Genomic DNA, 21266 nt, shown 5'->3' with positions numbered 1-21266 from the left:
ATGAAAACACAGCTATACCAGCAACCCCACTTCTAGAAACATATCAAATAGAAATATAACAAGAATTTTAAAAGATACATAGAGATACATGTGTGTAACAATACTATTTTAATAGCACATACTCTAAACTATGAACGTTCATCTATTCATTTTCCCACAAATACCTATTAAAAGTTAACTACATGATCTACCTTGTTCTAGGTCATGTTAAGGATTTTGGTATTTACCATAGGAAAAACCAAAAAATGAAATATTTTAAGTAGGCAGGTAACATGACTAAATTTTTGTTTTTAAATTATCTCTCTGGTTACAGAGTAAAAATTTAATTCAGGGGCAGCCCGGGTGGCTCAGCAGTTTAGTACTGCCTTCAGCCCAGGACATGATCCTGGAGACCCGGGATCAAGTCCTGCGTTGGGCTCCCTTCATGGAGCCTGCTTCTCCCTCTGCCTGTGTCTCTGCCTCTCTCTCTGTGTGTGTCTCTCATGAATAAATAAATAAAATCTTTAAAATTTTTTTAATTCAAATGCAATGAGATTAAAGCAAAAAGTCCATTTAGGAAACTGGTGCTTTAGCCTAGACAGATGATGAAAGCCTAGAGGTAGTAATGGAAAGGAGTGGACAGATTTAAGAAGGAAAAACCACAGGGCATGGTGATTAACTGGACATTAGAGGTGAAGGAGAAAAGGAACCAAAAATAACTCTAGGCTTATGGCAAAGAGAACTCAATATATAGTGGTACCATTCACTAAGATATGAAATATTTGTATGAAATAAATGTATGAGTTCTCTAAATGTAAATGGCAGTTGAGGCAAGGATATAGATGAGTCACAAAGAAAAACAATAGTGATGTAGAAGAAAAGGCTTCTAGACCCAAGTTTGAAAGCATCCCAATAGCTAGATAAAGAAGAATGAGCTTACAAAGATTACATTGAAAGAGAAAATGGAAAGACTGGGAGTAAGTGAAGTGGGGAAACATGATTGAAAGTGTAAATAAGGGACGCATGGGTGGCTCAGTGGTTAAGTGTCTGCCTTCAGCTCATGGCCTGATCCTGGAGTCCCAGGATCAAGTTCCACATCGGGCTCACTCCATGGAGACTGCTTCTCCCTCTGCCTATCTCTCTGTCTGTCTGTCTCTCTCTCTCTGTCTTTCATGAATAGATAAATAAAATATTTTTTAAGTGTAAATAAATACTAAAAATTGGGTGAATGCATGTCTGACTGTTAATAGTTACATCTGGAGAATGTAACTGGGATGAAGAGGACCAATTTATTCTGAATTTGTTGGATTTGTCACAAAGCACAAGTATTTATTACTTTTTGGTTTAATAAAAGAATATCTGCAGCTCCCACTGTTCAGTATAATATCAGTAAAATAGACTTACAGCAATTTATTTGTTTGTTTACTTTTAATTTTAAGTAGCCTCCATGCCCAGTGTGAAGTTTGAACTCATGACCCTGATATCAACAGTTGGGTGCTCTACCAACAGTTGGGTGCTCTACCAACTGAGCCAGACAGGTGCCCCTAGACTTATGACAATTTATAATCTTATTTATTTATTTATTTATTTATTTATTTATTTATTTATAAGAGAGATAGCAAGACCAAGTGAGGAGAGGAGCAGAGGAGAGGGAGAAGGAGAATCCTAAGCAGACTCCATGCTGAGCACAGAGCCCAATTGTGAGGAGAGTGCAGGCCTGATATCTCAAAATCCTGAGACCATGACCTGAGTTGAAACCAAGAGTTAGATGCTTAACCAGCTGAGCCACCTAGGCACCACTAGACTTACAATTTAAATGTAACAACTTAAATAAATACTACTATTGAGTAGCTCAAATACACATAAATTATGATGTTCAAGAAAAATTATTTACATAACATCAACTTCTTAAGAAGTCTTCACTCCTGGAATTAGGTTTTTGAATTATTCATTTTTACACATATATGTTTTAGGAGAAGTAACAAAACACTTCTATTTCTTTCATCCAAGGAGATATCAGTGGAGGCCTAATGGAGAGCTGGAACTCCCACACCACTCAGTAGTAATAGTTCAAATCCTTCAGTTGTCAATGGATGGGGAACCTGGGTAATGAGGTAGCACTCCCACTCTCCTCCTGGAGCAGTGCTAGAGGAATCCAGTTAAACCAGAAGATTTGAATAAGATCCAGGGTCACATTATACAATACTCAAAATGTCCAGGTTTCAATAGAGTCATTCATTATATCGAAAATCACAAACGTCTCAAACTGAAAATTTTTAAATGCTTGAAAGATGCCAACATCAAGATAACAGAGATGTTAGAATTATCTGAAAAAGGTTTTAAGCTTCAACAACGCATTAAAACACATTTGAAACAAGTGAAAAAATAGAAAGTCTCGGCAAAAACTAGACAACATAAAGAAGAGCCAAATGGAAATTTTAGAGCTAAAAAAGACAACAATTGAAATAAAAACCTCAGTAAATAGGCTCAAGAGTACAATGGAGGAGACAGAAGAAAGAATCAGCAAGCTGCAAGGTAGAACAATAAAAATTACTCAAACTAAGCAAAGGAGAGAGAATAGGCTGAGAAAAGAACAGAAATTTAAAGACCCATGGAACTATAACAAAAGATCTAACATTCGTGTAATTGGAGTTCTGAAAAGAGAGAAGAGTGTGAAGTGAAAAACATTTGAGAAGATAATGCCTAAAAACTTTCCAAACTTGCCAATAAACACAAACCTACAGATTCAAGAAGCTGAGCAAACTCCACACAGGAAAAACACAAAGAAATCCATGCAACTACATATCATAATTAAGTTTATGAAAACCAAAAATGAAGGAAAAATTGTGAACGTAACCAGAGAAAAATAACAATTGAGGAGAACAACAATGCTAACATCAGTAGGTTTCTAAAATGAATGAGTAGCAGGAGATCTCTAAGCAGAAAGGAAATCATTAAACATCAGGAAGGACAAAAAGGGTAAGCAAATATATGAGTAAAAACAACAGACTTTCCTTCTCCTTTTGGGTTTCTAACAAAAATTATAATGCTACCTGATGTGGTTCTACGTGTATTGGGAGGAAATATTAAGACAATTATATGGAGAAGTGCAAAAGGATAAAAAGGAAGGTAAGATTCTTCGACTTTATTCAAATGAACAAAATAATGACACCAGTCAATTCTGTTAAGTTAGGTATGTATAAATGTAGGTAAATCAAATTGAAATTCTAAAAAAAAATGTTCAAATATGAACTATACATGCCAATATAAAGGTAGGAAAAAACCCAGAAAACTAAAACAAACAAACAAACAAAAGACAAACTTGTCCTAACATAATCAATAAATACATTAAACATAAATAGTCTAAATACACCAAATAAAATATAGAATGCAAAAAAAAAAAAAAAAAAACAGAGAGTGGCAGAGTAGGCTTTTTAAAAAATTATGTCTAGAAGAAACTCACTTCAAATTATAGGCAGGTGGGGAGTAAAAGTGTAGAAAAAGATATACCATGAAAAAAAATTTTTAAAAAGCACATTTATATTATATAAATATAAATATTTATATAATATTTTAATATTATATAAAGTAGAACCTTCATAGCAAAGAAAATTACTAGAGATATATAGAGAAAATATATGATGTTAAAAGTATCGATCTATCAAGGTACCATAAGAATTCTAAAGGTGTACATACCAAAAAATAGAGCTGCAAAATATGTGAAACAAAAACTAAGACAACTGAATAGAAAATAGGCAAGTCTTGAATTATAGTTGGAAACTTCAACACCTCCCTTACAACAATTGATGGAACAACTAGACAAAAAATCAACAAAGAATAAAATAACTCAATATTACTATCAGCCAATGGAATCTAATTGACATTTATAAAACACACCACCCAATAATAGTAGAATGCATGTTTTCAAGTGTGTACAGAACATACACCAAGCTAAATCATATCCTGGACCATAAGAAAATATCAAAACTTTAGAATTAAATCACACATGTTTTCTCCAACATCAATAGAATCAAACTGGAAACCAATAACAGATAATTGGATAATATTCAAATAATTGGAAATTAATACACATACTTCTAAATAATCTATGGATCAAAAGGAAGTCTCAAAGTTATTAAAAATATATTGCAATGAGTGAAAATCAAAATAATATATATCAAAATATTGGGACACCGCTAAAGCAATGCCGTAAGGGAAATTAATAGTACTAAATGCATACAGTAAAAATAGGAAAAGTTTCAAGTCAATTATCTAAGCTCCACTTCAAGAAATTAAAAGAAGAGCCAAATAAATCCAAGGTAAACAGAAAGAAAGAAAGAAAGAATAGATAATGGAAATCAATGAAATTAAAAGCAGAAAAATATCAGAGAAAATCAATGAAACAAATAGCTTATTTGTTGAAAAGATCACTAAAACTGGCAAATCTCTAACAAGACTGGCAAAGAAAAGTGAGAAAAGGCACAAATTATTAAAGGAAGGAAGAAAAACAGAGAAAGAAAGAAGGGACATCACTAAAGACCTTCCAGGTATCAAAAGTATAAGAGAAACTATAAAAAAAAAAAAAAAACACATAATTTAACAACTTAGATGAAATGAACCATCCCCCGGGCACCTGGGTGACTCAGTCAGTTAAGTGTCTGCCTTTGGCTTAGGTCATGGTCTCAGGATCCTGAGATCAAGCTCCATGCATCTTGGACTCTGCTCAGTGGGGAGTCTGCTTCTCCCCCTCCCTATGCCTCCCACTCCCCAGCCCCCACTCATGCTCTCAAATAAATAAAATCTTAAAAAATAAATATACAAATAAATAAACCATCTTCAAACCATAAATTACCAAAACTCGTTTAATATGAAATACATAATTTGAATATCCCTATAACTCTTAAGGATATTGGACACGTAATTTTAAAACCCCCAAAAGAGAAATCTCAAAGCGCATGTAGTTTCAATGAACAATTCTACCAAATGTTTAAAGAAGAATCAATACCAATTCTATACAATCTCTTCAATATAGGGCATAGATATAAAGATAAAAGAAATATTCAATGAACAATTCTACCAAATGTTTAAAGAGGAATCAATACCAATTCTATACAATCTCTTCAACATAGGGCATAGATATAAAGATAAAAGAAATAAAGAAAGAAAACTGTACTTATTTACAGATGACATGAATTTACAGATGACATAGACAGATGTCTATGAAGAAAATCACAAGGATTCAATAATAATTTTTTAAAATCTCCTAGAATAAGAGTTTAGCAAAGCCACAAGTTAAAGATAAGCATGCAAAATAAATTGTATTTCCATATACTAACAATGAACATTTGGCCATTAATATTAAATAAAATACCATCCATTTAGACATAACTCTTAGAAAAACATGTACACAACGTGTATGCTTAAAACAACAAAATGTGGTAAAAAGAAATCAAAGATCTAATAAATGGTGAGACATACCATGTTAATGGATTGGATGACTCAACCTCTACATCTTATACAAAAATTAATTAAAAATGGATCGTAGACTTAAATATAAAAGGTGGAACTTAAAACTTTTAGAAAAGCAAATAGGAAAAAAATTTAGTATTCAGTTAGAAGACTTCACACTAAAAGCACAATTCAAAAAAATGTATAAATTTGATTGCATCAAAATTATAAACTTTTGTTCTGCAACAGACTTTGTTAGGAGAAAGACAAGTTATAGATTAGAATAAAATACTGCAAATCATATATGCCCCAACAAAGAACTAGTATCCAGAATATTAACTCTCAAAATCTAACAGTAAGTAAATCAAAAATCCAGTTAGCATTGGGAGAAAGATAAGAAGTGACATTTCACCAAAGAAGATATACAGATGGCAAATAAGTACTTGAAAAGATGTTCAATATCACTTGCCTTAAGGAAAATGCAAATCAAAGCCAAAATGAGGATCACTATACACCTATAAATTTTTTTATTTTTATTTTTACAAAATAAAAAATAATAACACCACCAAATGCTGGATACAAGGCTGGGAGAAACTGGATAACTCATACACTGCTAATAGGAATATAAAAGAGTACAATCACTCTGGAAGAATGTTTAGCGATTTCTTTAAAACATTAAACTTGGAAGAACTATACAACCCAACTCTACTCCTGGCATTTATCTCAGAGAAACCAAACTTTTATCCACACAAAAACCTGTAGAAGAATCTTACAGTAGTTTTATTCATTAAATAACCTAGAAACAACCCAGATGTCCTTTAGTATGTGAATGCTTTCACAAATTATAATACATCAACACCATGATTTAGCCATAAAAATGACTGACCTATTGATGTGTGCAACACCCTAGGTGAATCTCCAATGAATTATGCTAAGTGAAAAAATGACAATCTCAAAAAATTACATACTGTAAGATTCCATGTACATAACATTCTTGAAATGAAAACATTTATAGAGATAGAGAACAGATTAGTAGTTGCCTAGGGTTCTGGTGGAGGAGGAGAAGTGGGCGTGGCTATAAGAGCAACCTGGAGATCCTTGTAGTAATGAAAATGTTACCCTTGAGGGAAATAAAAAAAAGCAACACAGTATCTTTCCCTATTATTTCTAATAAATGCTTGTGAATATACAATTACCTCAAAATGAAAAGTTTAATAAACATATAACTCTTGGGTGTTTTTGTTTTATTTTTTCCAGAAAGACTGGAACATTTTTAGGCTTCCAATTCATTTTCTGTTCCAGAAGACTGGCCTAAGAATACAATATATATAACACACTGTTTAATGCCACAGTGATGATTTATGACTAGAAGTTCAGTTAACTTTTCCAGCTCTCACTACCCTTATAAAAGAGCCAATCGGCTGTGCCGTACAAGGTTAAAGGAATAACTTTGTGGCAGGAGAATGAATGGGGGAGGAGAGGAGGTACGAGTAAATTATCTGTCCAGATTAGAGCTAGCCTTTGCCAGTTATTCATTAGCATTAATTTAAAAGAAATAAACATACAAACAGCTCACTGAAGTAGGATAAACTGATCTCTTATTGGCAGAAAGGTGGGAAGGGTTGATTTAATTAACATTAAGCACCTACTTTAGGAAATTTGGCCATCATGTTATTTGTTCATCAAGGCAAAGTAGATAAGTTAAAATAAAGTGAAGAAATGTGAAGAAAGAAGAGGCCTGCTCCCTGACACTCCAATAAAAACCAAAGAGTAATAAACCTCAGAATTTAAAATCAGAACCAACACATGACTTCGAATAGTTGTATGAGTTTGAAAATTCAGCTTAAAGTAAGTTTACTTTTTACAAAGTTAGAAGTTTTGAAATTATATTGCATAAGCAAAATCTACTGGATAGTGTAGTCCACTTAAAATTAAAATTCTAATTATTATTCATATGTTATTTTATTTGAATCTATCCTCCTTGTAGTTTAATTGCTTTGAAGGTTTGATTTCTAGCACATGAACATAAAATCTGAACCTAACACATTAATCTCTAGCTAGTAATTCACCCAAATCAAATCTCTCTCATGCCCCAGCTGTTACTACCTCAGAAGCTATTGGTGCATAAAGTTGTACAAACAAGGTATAATCATTACCAACTCTTTGGCATTTTGATATTCGGTTCTAATGGCAAATGCAAAACAAAATAAAACACAAAGAAATCTTTTTTGTTCAACCAAATGCCTCTTGAGAGTAGACTGTTCCAATTGTGCAGTTTGATGAATTGCAATATGCAATGGTAGAAATAGCTGAGCTTGGGGCTAGTAATGGGAGACAGCTGAACTACTTTATAGACTAGGGGACACAGATGAAATCAAGGAAAGAGAGGATGGGGGAAAAGGATGTGAAGATTAAGAAGGAAAGGTAAGATGGAGAAAGAGGAAAGAGAAGACTTAGCTGGTAAACTACATAAGGTGAAGCAGATAATCAGAACAAGCTGGTGATGAGAACACCAAAGAGCAGGTAAAGGCATTTTGGGTATTTAATATGAAGCTGTCTGCCCTTCTGTAACATTCTCTCTTCTCCCTTTCCCCAACTCTCAATATAATCTATGACATTCACATCAATTTCTTGTGTGGAGAGAAGATAATCCAAGAATAAAAATTTATTTAAAAATTGGATTTCTGGGCAGCCCGGGTGGCTCAGCGGTTTAGCGCTGCCTTCAGCCCAGAGTGTGATCCTGGAGACCCCAGGATGGAGTCCCACGTCGGGCTCCCCGCATGGAGCCTGCTACTCCCTCTGCCTGTATCTCTGCCTCTCTCTCTCTCTCTCTCTCTCTCTCTCTCTCTGTCTCTCATGAATAAATGAATAAAATCTTTAAAAAACAAAACTGGATTCCTTGCCTACATTGACTTGATGTAGAATAGGGTAGCCTAAGCAGTGCCACAAGAAGGCACATCTGCTAAGCAGAGTGAAAGCAGGAAACCAAAGTCAAGGACGACCATGAGGATGTAAGCCTTCGTTGCTTACACAGGCAAATTAGAGAGGTTCCAAACTCCCAAATCTTTAGGAAGAGGGACTGATTACATTTATATAGTAAAATAAATATCTATATTCAGAACCTGCGCATGCATAACAGAATGAAGTGTTAAGACATAAAACAATGAGCTCTAATAAGAAAATGATAAATAATACAACTTACATAGAATATTTTTAAATATTTTTGTCTTATTTCATTAAAGAAATGCACAAATATTAAATGAAAAATGTAAGTAGACAACACTTCCTGCTAATGGCAAAAACAATGTTATCTGGCAAATGAAGACTAGGAAATCAATGACTACCTGGGGATATGAAGAAAATTCGATACTAACTCAGGCAAAAGGGGACAAAGCCCCATTCCTGTATAGTATTCCACTAAAATAATAGGAGGTTTACATAGTTAAAGCTGAAATAACTCCTAAGAAAAATCCAACACAAAACAATCCAATAAATGCAGGAAGAGTTCTGAGGGTTTTGATTAAAAATAATAATGAGTACAAACACAAATAAGTGGCCCACTTAGCAATGATAAAAACAGGAATTAGAGATAACAACACTTTGCTATGAAAGATATGAAAATATTATTTGTTAAGGAGGCTAGAGTTTAGAGAACCAAGTATCAAATGTGACACGGTGATTATGGTAATAAATCAAACACCTGGCTCAGGTGTGTGTGTGTGTGTGTGTGTGTGCGCGCATGCGAGTGTGTATGCACGCATGTGCATGCATGCATTTGTGTATACATGTGTGTCTGTGTGATTGTCTTTCAAAGCACAAGACTGATGATTAATGATGCTTGCAATTTTTATGGCAAATGACAAGTTGAAATGTGGGATACATAAATATCATCCTCTCAGTACATAGGGACATAGAAACTTATCTAACCCTTTTAGTCAAAAATGAGTCATTCAGCCTAAGACAATTACTTGATGAAACTCCAAGTCAGCAGGCTCATACCTTTGTCCATAATAGGCCATGCCTCATTTTTTCTCATTAATAATCAGACTTAAGACCATTGATACATGCTTCAAACTCTATGGGATAATCCACAAAAGTCCTTGAGACAGCTGTCTGGTAGCCAGATATGATGTGTTGGACCTCTCAAAGGTGAGCTTGTGGTGTGCAAAAAAGAAGAACAGCAGGAGTGATTAATAAAGCTTAACCTTGGACCCACTCTCTGCCAAGCCTCCACAGGGAATCTTTTAAGTAAATTCCTAGAAAAACCTTGATCAGTTCCAGCTAAGAATTTTAAGAAAAAAATTAACACCTGCCCAACCATACAAAACAGAAAACATTAGAGGGGGAAACTTAAATGATTACAGAAAGATATGGGTGAAAGGGAGGCTTAAAATAAAAAAATAAAAAAAAAAAGAAAGGGAGGCTTACATCAAGCTAGGTTGAAAAAATATATGAGACGGGGGAAAAGAACTTATAGAAAAAGAAAAATTCAATAGTTCTTTTCTTAAAAGATTTATCAATATGTAATATCTCATTGTTATGAACTAATTATGTTCTCCCCAAAATTTATACATTGAAGCTCTAAACCCCAAGGTGGACTGTATCTAGATATAGGGCCTGCAGGGAAGTAATTAAAGTTAAATGAAATAATAAGGGTGAGGCCCTAACCCAATAGGACTAATGTCTTCACAAAAAAGGGAGGGGACACCAGAGATGTCTCTCTATGCAGGCCTAAAGGAAAGACCACATGAAAACACAGTGAGAAGGCAGCCATCAGCAAGCCAGAAGGGGTGCTCACCAGATTTGACAGCTCTCTGATCTGGGACTCCCAACTTCCAGAACTGCGAGAAAATTAATTTTTGTTATTTGTCATCAGTCTTTAATATTTTGCTATAGCAGCCTAAGCAGACTAATGCACTCATATATACATGAAATATTCTAGAGTTTAATCCAGTTCATATCCAAGTATTTTTGAGAGCCTATATATCCAGTCCTGCAGTAAAGTGAGGTTGACAAATGAAACTGAAAATATGATTCCCACAATGAATAAACCCTTGTTCATTAGACAAAGATTACACAAAGCAATTAGTGAATGAAACAAAGCTACCTTAAGTTATGAAAATAATTGTAAAACCACATGATAAAGTACTAACACATAAATAGAATATTCAAGAATGGCAAATAGGTTTCCTTTCTGATGCCACTTTCAACGTATGGTGACTGGAATGTTATGCTGAAATGTATTGTAAGGAGCAACTGCCTCACTAGGGAAGAAGCCTATGAGAGTTTCCCAGTGTGTACATGGATGTAGATGGCTGAAAAATGGGGATGGTTGGAGCGGTATGAGCCAGAATTACCAAGAAAGGATTTGTGATGGAGGGGATGGCCCTCAAGTTGTGACTGACACCAGGGTATGTTCTGGATACATAGCAGAGGGCACAGCAATGTATGAATGAGTATGATTCGTGCTCGCTTCGGCAGCACATATACTAAAAATTGAATGAGTATGATTCAAAGCAGAAAATAGATAATAGCAACAAATCTGTTTATCCCAGTGAGTAAAGTGATGACCTAATAGAGTGTAGGTGGGTTCATATTACTTACCAAATTCTAAAGCAAGCACTGTAAAACAACTGACTTGGAAAAGCAGACAATAGAGATACCACTTCTCTAGCTATTATTTAAGAAGTCTGATTTTTTTTAACGTGGAAGATTCACATTAATTAGTGATTCATGATGATACACACATTTCAAAACAGAAAGCCTCTCAAGGATTGAAGCTTTTCTTGAAAAGTATCCCAAACAATGGCATAACCGGAACTTACACTTCGATTTAAAATTAAATACAGTAACAGAGCTCTCCTTATATAATTTTAAAGGAAAATCTGAACCTTAGATTTCTCTTATTAGGCTTGACTCAAAGCACCAAGACTAAATTATTAATAATTCACTTAATGTAGTGATAGTCAAGAGCAAAGCCAAAGATTTGACCATCTGATTTGAAGCAATCAAATCTTTTGGTAACTAATTATGCCATGACTCAAGAGCTTAAACAAGAAGATAGGCATATTAAAATGCTCCATCTCTGGATAATTGGATATATTTCCTGGATACTGCATTTACTTTCTATGTCACATGCAGAGATGTTTATTCATGTGTTTAATAAATTTTTGTTTATTGCGCTAATAATTTTTAATGTTGATTTTCCCCACTGTCATTTAAACCATTTTTATGGTAGTGTCTAGACTTTCGTTGTTTTTAAATTGGTAGGTCAATTTTTCTCTCCATAGCACTCTTAGAATTGACTAGAAATTTCACTGTGTTTCATCATCTGAACACAAATCCAAGTCACACTCTAAAAATAGATAAAGCATCTATATAGTATTAGACTCACTATAGATAGAAAATCCTTCCAACCAGTTTTCACTAGTTCATTTTTCATACCTTTATGCCCACTACAAAAGCTCCCATGTCACCTATCTTTGCGTACTTTAAGCCAAACAATGCCGAGGCAGAAGTTGATAACCTTCCCTAGCAGCCGTATTTCAAGAGTGTGAACATTTAGATGCAAAGAACACAAAATAATCCTATTCATCCCAGGAACTCAGAAGAACATTGAGGATTATTTTACATTTAACCTCATGCTAACCAGAGAGACACACATTTCAGCAGTTTCATAGTAAGTAAATGTTTAGGTACAATATCTCTCTTCAATTAAGATTTTCTAGAATGTGAGACAAAGGTTTTAATAAAACATTCCCTTGAACTGATCTAGTTCTGAAGTGAAAACCATCTCTAATGTCTTTATGCTTTGGTTTCTTTCACAGCACAAATATTTTCTGATATTATAGAGTTGATGCAAACATCATGCAGGCACTACTCTAGTTACTTGAAAGAAACTAGAAATGCACAACTAACTGAAATACAGGCTAGAGTGGTCAAATATAATTTTTAAAGACTAAATTGTTTCTGAAATGGATAAGCCATATTGTTTTCAACCCTTTTAATGAGACATTATAGGCTGTAATGAGGGTTGATCAGAGAGATTGTCTTAAACGTTCCCATAACCATAAACCACATCTGTATAAGAAACAGCTGAAGAAGGATTTTTGCTGGTCTTAGGACTTTGACGCAAGCAACACAAAATCTGACCAACAGTGACTTGAGTGAATACAGGTCTATCTCTCACATAACAAGAGGAGCCCAGAACTGATGTAACACTAAGTGCTTTCTAAATGTCTGCTTTGCCATCCTTCACATAGTGAACTTGTTGTCATACTTGTCGGCTCATGTTCAAAGGGTGACCCCTAGGCATCATGTCTGGACACTCCACTTCCCAGCCATGAGAAAGGGCAAAGAGTCTCTGTTCCTCTTCATGAGAAAAGTGAAAGCTTTCCTAGGAACTAACTTGAAAGACTTCTTACATCTCATTAACCAGAACTAGGTAACACAGCTATCCTTAGACCAACTGCTAGCTCGGGGGAATAAGAGCACCACACAGATTAAAGTAATAACGATCCATCTCAGTGCTATGAAAGTAAATCAAGATTCTGTTAGACAAGAAAAGTGGGGGTCGGGGTGGGGGAAAATGCTAATTAGGCCACTGATAGTAATTGTGATGAGTCTGAGCATGTCATCTTTCTCCAGCAAACCATTTTAGAGGAAAAACCACATTTCTTAAGGTATCAATGTCTTTACCTAATTTCATTCAAAAGTACCCAATGCATGTATTGGGTAAACTGTAAAGTATCTTTAAATAAATAAAAAGTAAAACTAAAAGCATTTTTTAAAGTTTATTTTAGTGAGGAAGAGAGAGAGAGAGTGTGTGTGTGTGTGTGTATGTGTGTGCACATGAGTCGGGTGCAGGGGGCAGAGGAAAAGGGAGAGAATCCCAAGTGGACTCCCCCGCTGAGCACAGAGCCCAGCATAGGCTCAGCCTCATGGCCCTGAGATCATGACCAGAGCAGAAGCCAAGAGTCGGATGCTTAACCGACTGAGCCACCCAGGTGCCCCAAAACTAAAACCATTTTAGTGTACTTTATGTTGAAAAATTGAAACTGCCCAAAAGACAGTTGAAAAGAGAACAGATTATTTGTATAGTTCTTGATATGTTTGGTTTGTAGAACCTCTTTACTGTAACAGAAAATGCCCTTCCATTTCTAGCCATAACCTCCCCCATGCCTCTGCTTCCAGTTTTCCTGTTGGCTGCCTGGCCATCATCTCTTATAACTTTATCTTTCCCCTGACTAGCCCTGTCCTCACCAAATATACCCTCCTTCAATATTTATTCTTCAGGGCACTACAATTTGACATCTGCCCTCAACAAGTCACTGAAAAAAACTTGAAATGAAGTTATCCCCTGTCAGATTCATTTTTCATCTTTCTTTACCTGCCTACAGCATATAAAGATAGTGACCACTCTCTGTTAAATCTTTCCTCTATTGGCTCCATAATACTTCTCTTCTAGAAGGCAGTATAGTAGAGCAATTAAATGCAGGGGCTCATGATCCAGACTGGGACTCCATTCCAAGCCACACTATTTACTGTCTGTAAACAGTAATGAGAAATTCACATAAGCAATATCTGCCTCCATTGTCTCATTTGTGAAAAAGGAATCCTAGTACTATCTACCTCACAGGGTTGTTGTGAGGGAAATCTATTAGATAATCCATATGAAGGATTTAACAGATGACCTACCACAGCTCGTGTTCAATAAGAACTCTTAACTGCCATTTTCCCCTCTTACATCTCTTCCAGTCTTTCTTGTCTTTTTGCAAACTGTACATTAACAAAACAGGTATATTCCAAAACGAGCTCAAATTGTTTTAAAACAGCTTTGTTCAGACATGTATGTTTCAAGACAAGACTACAACAACAGTAACTCCACATGGGCTCATGTTCCAAAGACAAGGCCACTGATTTTTCTGGCAACTCACTGACTTTATAAATTCTGACCAATTTCTTCCCAAACAATGCCAGCTTCTTCTCCCTAAAATCAAAACTAATCAAAACTCCCAAATCTTTTCACTTTGAATTGTTTTCAAGGCAAATTTCTCTAGTTCTCTATTTTTATAAAATAACTTACTAACACAAATATAAGACTTGACTTCTATTTTCTTCTTTTTGGTTTATTCCTACTTTGGGGACTTCATATTTTGAATACTGCTTCTCTCAAGCAAAATAGCCACTATCTCTCCCAGTTATCTCTTATCAGGAAATTTGATAAGCATGCTTCCCAGGTTACCGATATAAAGATTTAGCAGGAAAGGATCTAGAATAAAGTAAAAAGTGGCTGTGTGTGTGTGTGTGTGTGTGTGTGTGTGTGTGTGTGTGTGTGTAAAAAGCCACTTGCACTCTCCCTTATGTTTTATTGGTTCATCAATCAGAGTACATTAGGCTCAGTTGTTCAACTGCATGAATCCACCTATCTCATCTATTAGTTAGCTGTCACTTTCTAGGATTTGTGGACCAAAACACTGGGAGATTTTTCTAAAATTCTTTACTCAAACCAAGATGTGCTGTTCTTCCATTTTTCCCCTCATATAAATGAGGACTATTATTTGATGAGGTAAGACTTCTAAAGCAATCTTAAAGCTACTTAAAAATATGTAATGACGGTGAACCATCAATGTTCTTTTTTACTTTCTGTGTGTCCTAAGTTCCTTTGAGAATAAATGCAAGGCTATGGATAATCTTCCTCAAAAAAATGCTTTCAATGCTCATGCACACAGTGCATACAGCTTATCATATTATGTATACTAGAAAAAGGAATTGTGCTTTATAATTATGGCCATCAGAGAAAGAGATGAAATTTTCATTTACATATCAATTCAAATTTAGACAACCATTTTTTTTTACTTTTTTTTTCTCTCCCTGAAAACAGCAAAGACTTACTTGGCACAAAATTAAAATTTGCTATCAAATATCACCATTTAAAAATGAATATTTCTCTATATCAAGTTTTATAAACAGCCTAATTTTTTCAAAGTAGCTGCTTTCTCTGGTACAGAATGAAATAATTTCGGCCATTTAAAAATTGCATCAATGATCTTCTTACAAATGAAAACTAACATCCTATTATGTTGCTAAAGAACTATTATGTTTTCCATGCTACAGGACAAGACCAAGCTAGTAGATCTTGCCCACCACTTACATTGCCTACCACTTACACTGAGGCCTCAATATCAACAGAGGTAAGCAAGGAATCACTTACCAAGCTTTATAAAGGTAATTGTCTTATTTAACTCATCTTGCAGTATTAATTCTCTAAGAAATTCTGGCATAAAGTGAACTGATATGGAACCATGATGAAAGTTTCCAATAGACATCAAAGGAATTGGCATAACGACCTTATGATCTTATGATACAGGATAAAATAAGCATCCATGGTATTATCAATCAAAAATGTCTACCTGAGTTTATTGAAAAATAATCATTTTTAAAGCATTCACCAAAAAAAGCCAACTGCAAGATTTTTGTAGGTGATTTTTAACTGGTCTTAATTACCTACATTAAAGTAATTTGCTTACATCTAAACAAAATTAAGCTATCTTAACACTTCTTCCCAAATGAAGCAAAAGTTCTGGATAAACTGCTTGGAGTGACTGTCTTCACATTTATGTCATTAAATCTTTTTTAAATGAATGGTAACTGTCTTTTTCAGAATTGTTTTGGGAGATAGGGAATACAGAGGATACGAAAGTGGAAAGATAAGGTTTGGGAGAGAATGAGATTGTGATTAAACTTTTTTCTTTAAGCTTATGCACCAACTATAGGATCATAGTAGAGTACAAGTGAAATACTGCCACCCAGTGGAATTACATCATCAATGAAATCCTCAAATTTGAAAAGATTGCAAGAATTTCCTATCAATTTTCAATTGGAATGATAATAATTTTATAATTAATAATTTTAATTATAATTAAAGCTTAATAATTTTCTAAGTACTTTCAAATCTTTTATTCCTCAAAAATAAAATCCAGTGGGACAGATAGCAGTTGTGTGAGTACATCTTTTTCAGAGGTTCTAGTCAATTAAATGACTTGACAGAGTCCTACGCATATTTAGGAGCAAAGCAGACACTGGAGCCCAAGGCTGCTGGTTCCTAGGTCACTGCTGTTTACACCATGTAGCCCCTCCTAAAGGGTCTTTGACTATTCTCATCTAATTACTGTATTTTAGAGAAGAGAAAACAGAGACTCAAAGATTATCAAGACTTCTCCAATATTTTCAAGGGGTTTCAGAAACATAGCTTGATCCAGTACCCCACTGTCATGAAAATTCTTGGAAGGCTTGTATTTTTCCTTTAAAAATTCCTGTGAGGTTTGTGTTATATTCTATATTATTTACATGTCTCCTTCGTGAAATAATGTGGGTTTTTTTTTCCTCAAATGTCTTTTAGAAAAAATGTTGTTTGAAGACAATGGTGCATTTCTAACATAGGCTACAAAGTCACTAGTCCAGAAATACAATGAAGATGGGAACACAGAGAGTATGAGTATACTAAGTTGAGACACCTGGAAAGTGCCTTGCTCAAGAGTTCATTCATTCATCAACCATTTAATGAAAATTTGCCAAATGCTAGCATTGTTTTAGATCATAGGACATGCTATGATAATAAATACCCAAGTTATCAGGTGGCATAGAAGAGCAAAAGTCTACTTCTTGCCCATGGTGGCATTCACTGTAGACTGGTTAAGTCAGGGCCATTCTTCACATTTTCATCATCTTCATGCTGGGATCATCAGAGCAGTTACTATTTGGAACATCAATAGTAATCTCTTGGCTGAGAGAAAAGAGGGCACAAAGCAACAGGAAGTGACATACATCATTTCCTTATGTTCTATTGGCCAAAATCAGCCATATGACAAAGATATTCTTCTTCAGCAGGCTAAAGAAGAATAATTCACCCACAGGGAAAGGATATGGACACTGGTAAACAATAGCAGTATGTCACACCCCATGGGAAAGGTGGTTCTGGGTAACAAAAGGAAGTAAAATCTCTTGGTATGTCCATTGAGAACTCAAGCATTTTTAAATAAATGGTCCAAAAAAGAGTTATCATAGAAGGCTGGAGGACTTAGGCTATGTAGGTATCAAACATGTGAGATACACATAAGTATGCATTAAACAAATAGAAAGGTATTTAGAATGTTTATAATTTTGAATTATGGCTCTAAGTCTCAGTACTGATTTAGCATTTTGTCGATATAAACTCATGAAAGTTGCCTGTGTCCAGGGAAGGATACCACATCTGATCAGAAGCAACATGTTTGGATTGCTTAATGTACATATAAATAAAACTAAAGCTTCATCGGAGCCAAATGCACACAAATTATACCTTGGATCAACACATTAGAGCCATCCAACTTAAATCTATATAAAAATCACAACCATTGAATGGGGGCAATGGAGACAGCATGTGCACTAATCATATATGTGACCAAACCATGTGAGTTCACTAAACTGTGTGCTATTTTCATAGCTCAATATGACATACTCCAGCTGAAGGAGTGAATACTATTCCCTCCCTCTGCTAACGCTGGAAGGATAAGTCTCTGATCAGAAGCTCTAATGAAAGCCTTCACACAGAATCCAATCACCACTGATGGCCTCGGCAGCTGCCAGAGAAAAAGAAAAAGATCTTTCCTACAATGCCACTAATGGACCATGACAGACACCCATGGAGATTAAGATACTAATCCTCTGTATCCCTAATCCAAAGAAATAGGTATGTGCATGTGTGCATCAATCAGAAGGTTGTGCATCAATCAGAAGGTTTGGTTTCAATAGATCCAATAGCTTTATATTATATAATCATTTGTTGTATTTAAGAATTGTATAATAAATATAAATTATCTGAAGAAGCTACTTCTGATTGGCTTTCATATTATTCCACCAAAGCCAATGGAATAATGTAGCATGGTTCACTGCAGATCTAAGACTGGCACAGTTGTGACACAAATCCAAGAAAAGGGCATAGCACTATCAAAGAGTTGCATAAAATGTTGGGGGGAATAAGAGTCTGGGTGGCTGAAACATACTGTTTTCAGGGAATGGCAGAAGTGCAGACATAAGTAGGTGACTGACAGATTGTTAGGAGCCTCAAAGTCATAATAAGAAACTTAGATTTATCTTACAGGAAATAAGAAATCATCAAAGAATTTTTATTTGCACATGCAACACTGTCCAATCTGTATTCTAGAAAGATAATTCTGGCAAGAGCATGGAGGAAGTATTGAATAGAGAAAGGACACAAAGGAGTTAGATCATGCAAAAAGCCACTGAAACACCAAGGAACCAAACCGTAACAGAGGTAACAGAAAATAAAAAGAGATAGTTTGGAGGCAGAGTGGGGAGAGAACTAAAACATTTCAACTTACAGAATCTCTTACAATGATCTCCCAAACCAGCTGGTTATCAAAAGCACCTGGGGAAATTGTAAAATTCTTATTCCCTGGCCAATCCTAGAACAATTAAATCAAAATCTCTTAAGGATGTGGACTAGGAAATGCTTGGCATACCTCAAGGGTTCATCATGCAATCAGCTCAGCCTAAGTAGTTATGCTTCCACATACTTAAGTGACTGAGCTAGTGTCTTTAAATCAGGAACACAGGGGAAAAGAAAGCTTTGTGAAGGTTGACCAGTAGTTGAGGTTTGGATATATTGAGTTTATAGCACTTACAGGACATCCAGATGAAAAAGTCTTATAGACAATAGAATAATAGATCAGCCCAGAAGAGAGATTAGAGCTAGGGCTATATCATCACAAGTATGGAGACAGTCCTTCAAAGGAAGAATGTAGTTTAAGATAAGAGGTGATCTGAAGAAAGAAGCTCAAAGGGCACTTATATTTACTGGTGGTGCACAGAAAAATAGAACTTGGTAATAGTAGGCCAAGGAAGATAAATGTATTTAACAGACAATTCCATTAAATCACCATTAAACCATATTGCCTTACTTGTTTACAACAAAGTACTATACAAAACCAATTCATGCATTTCAAAGTAAAGACTTCAATGTTCAGCCCAAGTTAGGTGTGTCAGCTGCCTACCAGCGCTGTATAGCTGGTAGTATTTATCTGTATAGCCACCAGAAGTAGATTTTTAAAAAGCATGGACTCTTACAACAACAACAACTGAAAGGCAAATAACCTAACTAAAGATGGTCAGAGATATAAATAGATATTTCTTCAAGAAGATGCACTCACACATGATCTTCTGATTGACATATGGCCAATAAGCACATGAAAAGTTGTTCAAGGGGCAGCCCCGGTGGCCCAACGGTTTGGCGCCGCCTGCAGCCCAGGATGTGATCCTGGAGACCCGGGATCCAGTCCCACGTCAGGCTCCTTGCATGGAGCCTGCTTCTCCCTCTGCCTGTGTCTCTGCCTCTCTCGCGCGCGCGCTCTCTCTCTCTCTCTCTCTCTGTGTTTCTCATGAATAAACAAATTTAAAAATCAAAAAAAGAAAATAAAAGAAAAGAAGAAAGAAAGAAGAAAGAAAGAAAGGAAGAAAGAAAGAAAGAAAGAAAGAAAGAAAGAAAGAAAGAAAGAAAGAAAGAAAAAGTTGTTCAATATTACCTATCGGTTACAGTCATTAGAGAAATGCAAATCAAGACCATAATGGGATGCCACTTCACACCCCAGGATGGTTAAAATTAAAAATACAGGCAATCACAAGTGTTGTGAAAGATATAGAGAAATTGAAACTCTCCCACAACGACAATGTTGGTGGAAATATAAAATGATACAGTCACTTTGAAAAAGTTTGGCAGTTCTTCGAAAGGTAAACCATGGAGTTACCATGACTCAGCAATTCCACTTCTGGATATATACCCAAAAGTAGTGAAAACAAACAAATAAATAAATAAAAAGAAGTGAAAACATATGTCTACACAAAAGTTCATAGCAGCATCATTCAAAAAGTGAAAACAACCCCTATGTCCATCAACCGATGAGCGAATAAATTGAATGTGGTATATCTATACAACAAATTGTTACTTAGCAATAAAACTATGAATGAAGCATGTATAGTCAGTTACAAGGAGCCATTTTGTATGGTTCCATTTATATGAAACATTCAGAATAGACAAATCCATAGAGACAGAAAGTACATTACTACATTAGCCAAAGGATGGGTGGAGGGAAAAATGGGGATCGATTAGTATAATACAGGATTTCCTTCTGGAGTGGTGAAAGAAAGAAAGCCCTACTCACCACCCCAGAAGCACTGCCCTGCTGTCTCCTGAAGCCCTCATTTCCACATTTCTTACCAGCTGCCCCTCCAGCGCTCTCCCTCAGCATTCCTTCACCCGAAACTCTACAACTCAGTCACCCACCACAGGACTCCCAGGAGACCTACCACAAAAGGCTTAAATACTAAATGCCTTTGAATCCCCAGACCCTGGTTTTTCCCTTGTCACTTCAATAAAACCATAATTCTCACTCATAGAAGGTAAAGTCAGAGCACCAATTTCCTCTTGGATTCACATCAGACAGATTTTTAAGAATAATTGTGTTGCTTTTATTTTCATAATTACAGAAGAAAAATAATGAGGGAAGATCCTGTTTTTCTTTAAATACCAAGTTTAAAATACTATCCCCTCCATAAAGACCTTCCCAACCCCTCTTCCATTCCTGAATTATTACAGGGACAAATTTCCTCCGCTACACTGCGTATAGATTTTCAGGTTTCTGTTATATTCCTTCCTTGATGATAAGCCTTTTATTTTCCTCAGCTAGAATATAAATCTCTTAAATTCAAGAGCTGTGAATTTTTCATCATTGTTTCCCAGCACTTATCACAATGCCAGGTGGATAACTGAACCTCAAAATTGT

General features: G+C 35.4%; 1 protein-coding gene across 5 annotated transcripts in view; it reads right to left on the bottom strand.

The window, feature by feature from the left end:
• The window catches only part of EPM2A (EPM2A glucan phosphatase, laforin), a 112014-nt gene that overhangs the window by 78912 nt on the left and 11836 nt on the right, over window positions 1-21266 (bottom strand). Inside the window, exons 1-2 of one of the 5 annotated variants that reach the window (XM_072719019.1) lie at window positions 17052-17228; window positions 10226-10268 (exon numbers count right to left, since the gene is read on the bottom strand). The exons of 2 other annotated variants lie outside the window; for them this stretch is intronic. Coding sequence is in view for 1 of the 3 variants with exons in the window: in XM_072719014.1 (XP_072575115.1) it covers window positions 9427-9463 (37 nt within the window). In the remaining 2 variants the exon portion in view is untranslated. Of the gene's footprint in view, window positions 1-9426; window positions 9582-10225; window positions 10270-17051; window positions 17229-21266 lie in introns of those variants that run through there. 2 more of the 5 variants (XM_072719014.1, XM_072719036.1) reach the window with 2 other exon arrangements.

The sequence above is a fragment of the Vulpes vulpes genome, chromosome 1, assembly GCF_048418805.1.
Source record: "Vulpes vulpes isolate BD-2025 chromosome 1, VulVul3, whole genome shotgun sequence".
NCBI lineage: Eukaryota > Metazoa > Chordata > Mammalia > Carnivora > Canidae > Vulpes > Vulpes vulpes.
Note: the sequence above shows the minus strand (reverse complement) of the source record. Positions and strands in the feature narration are given on the sequence as shown.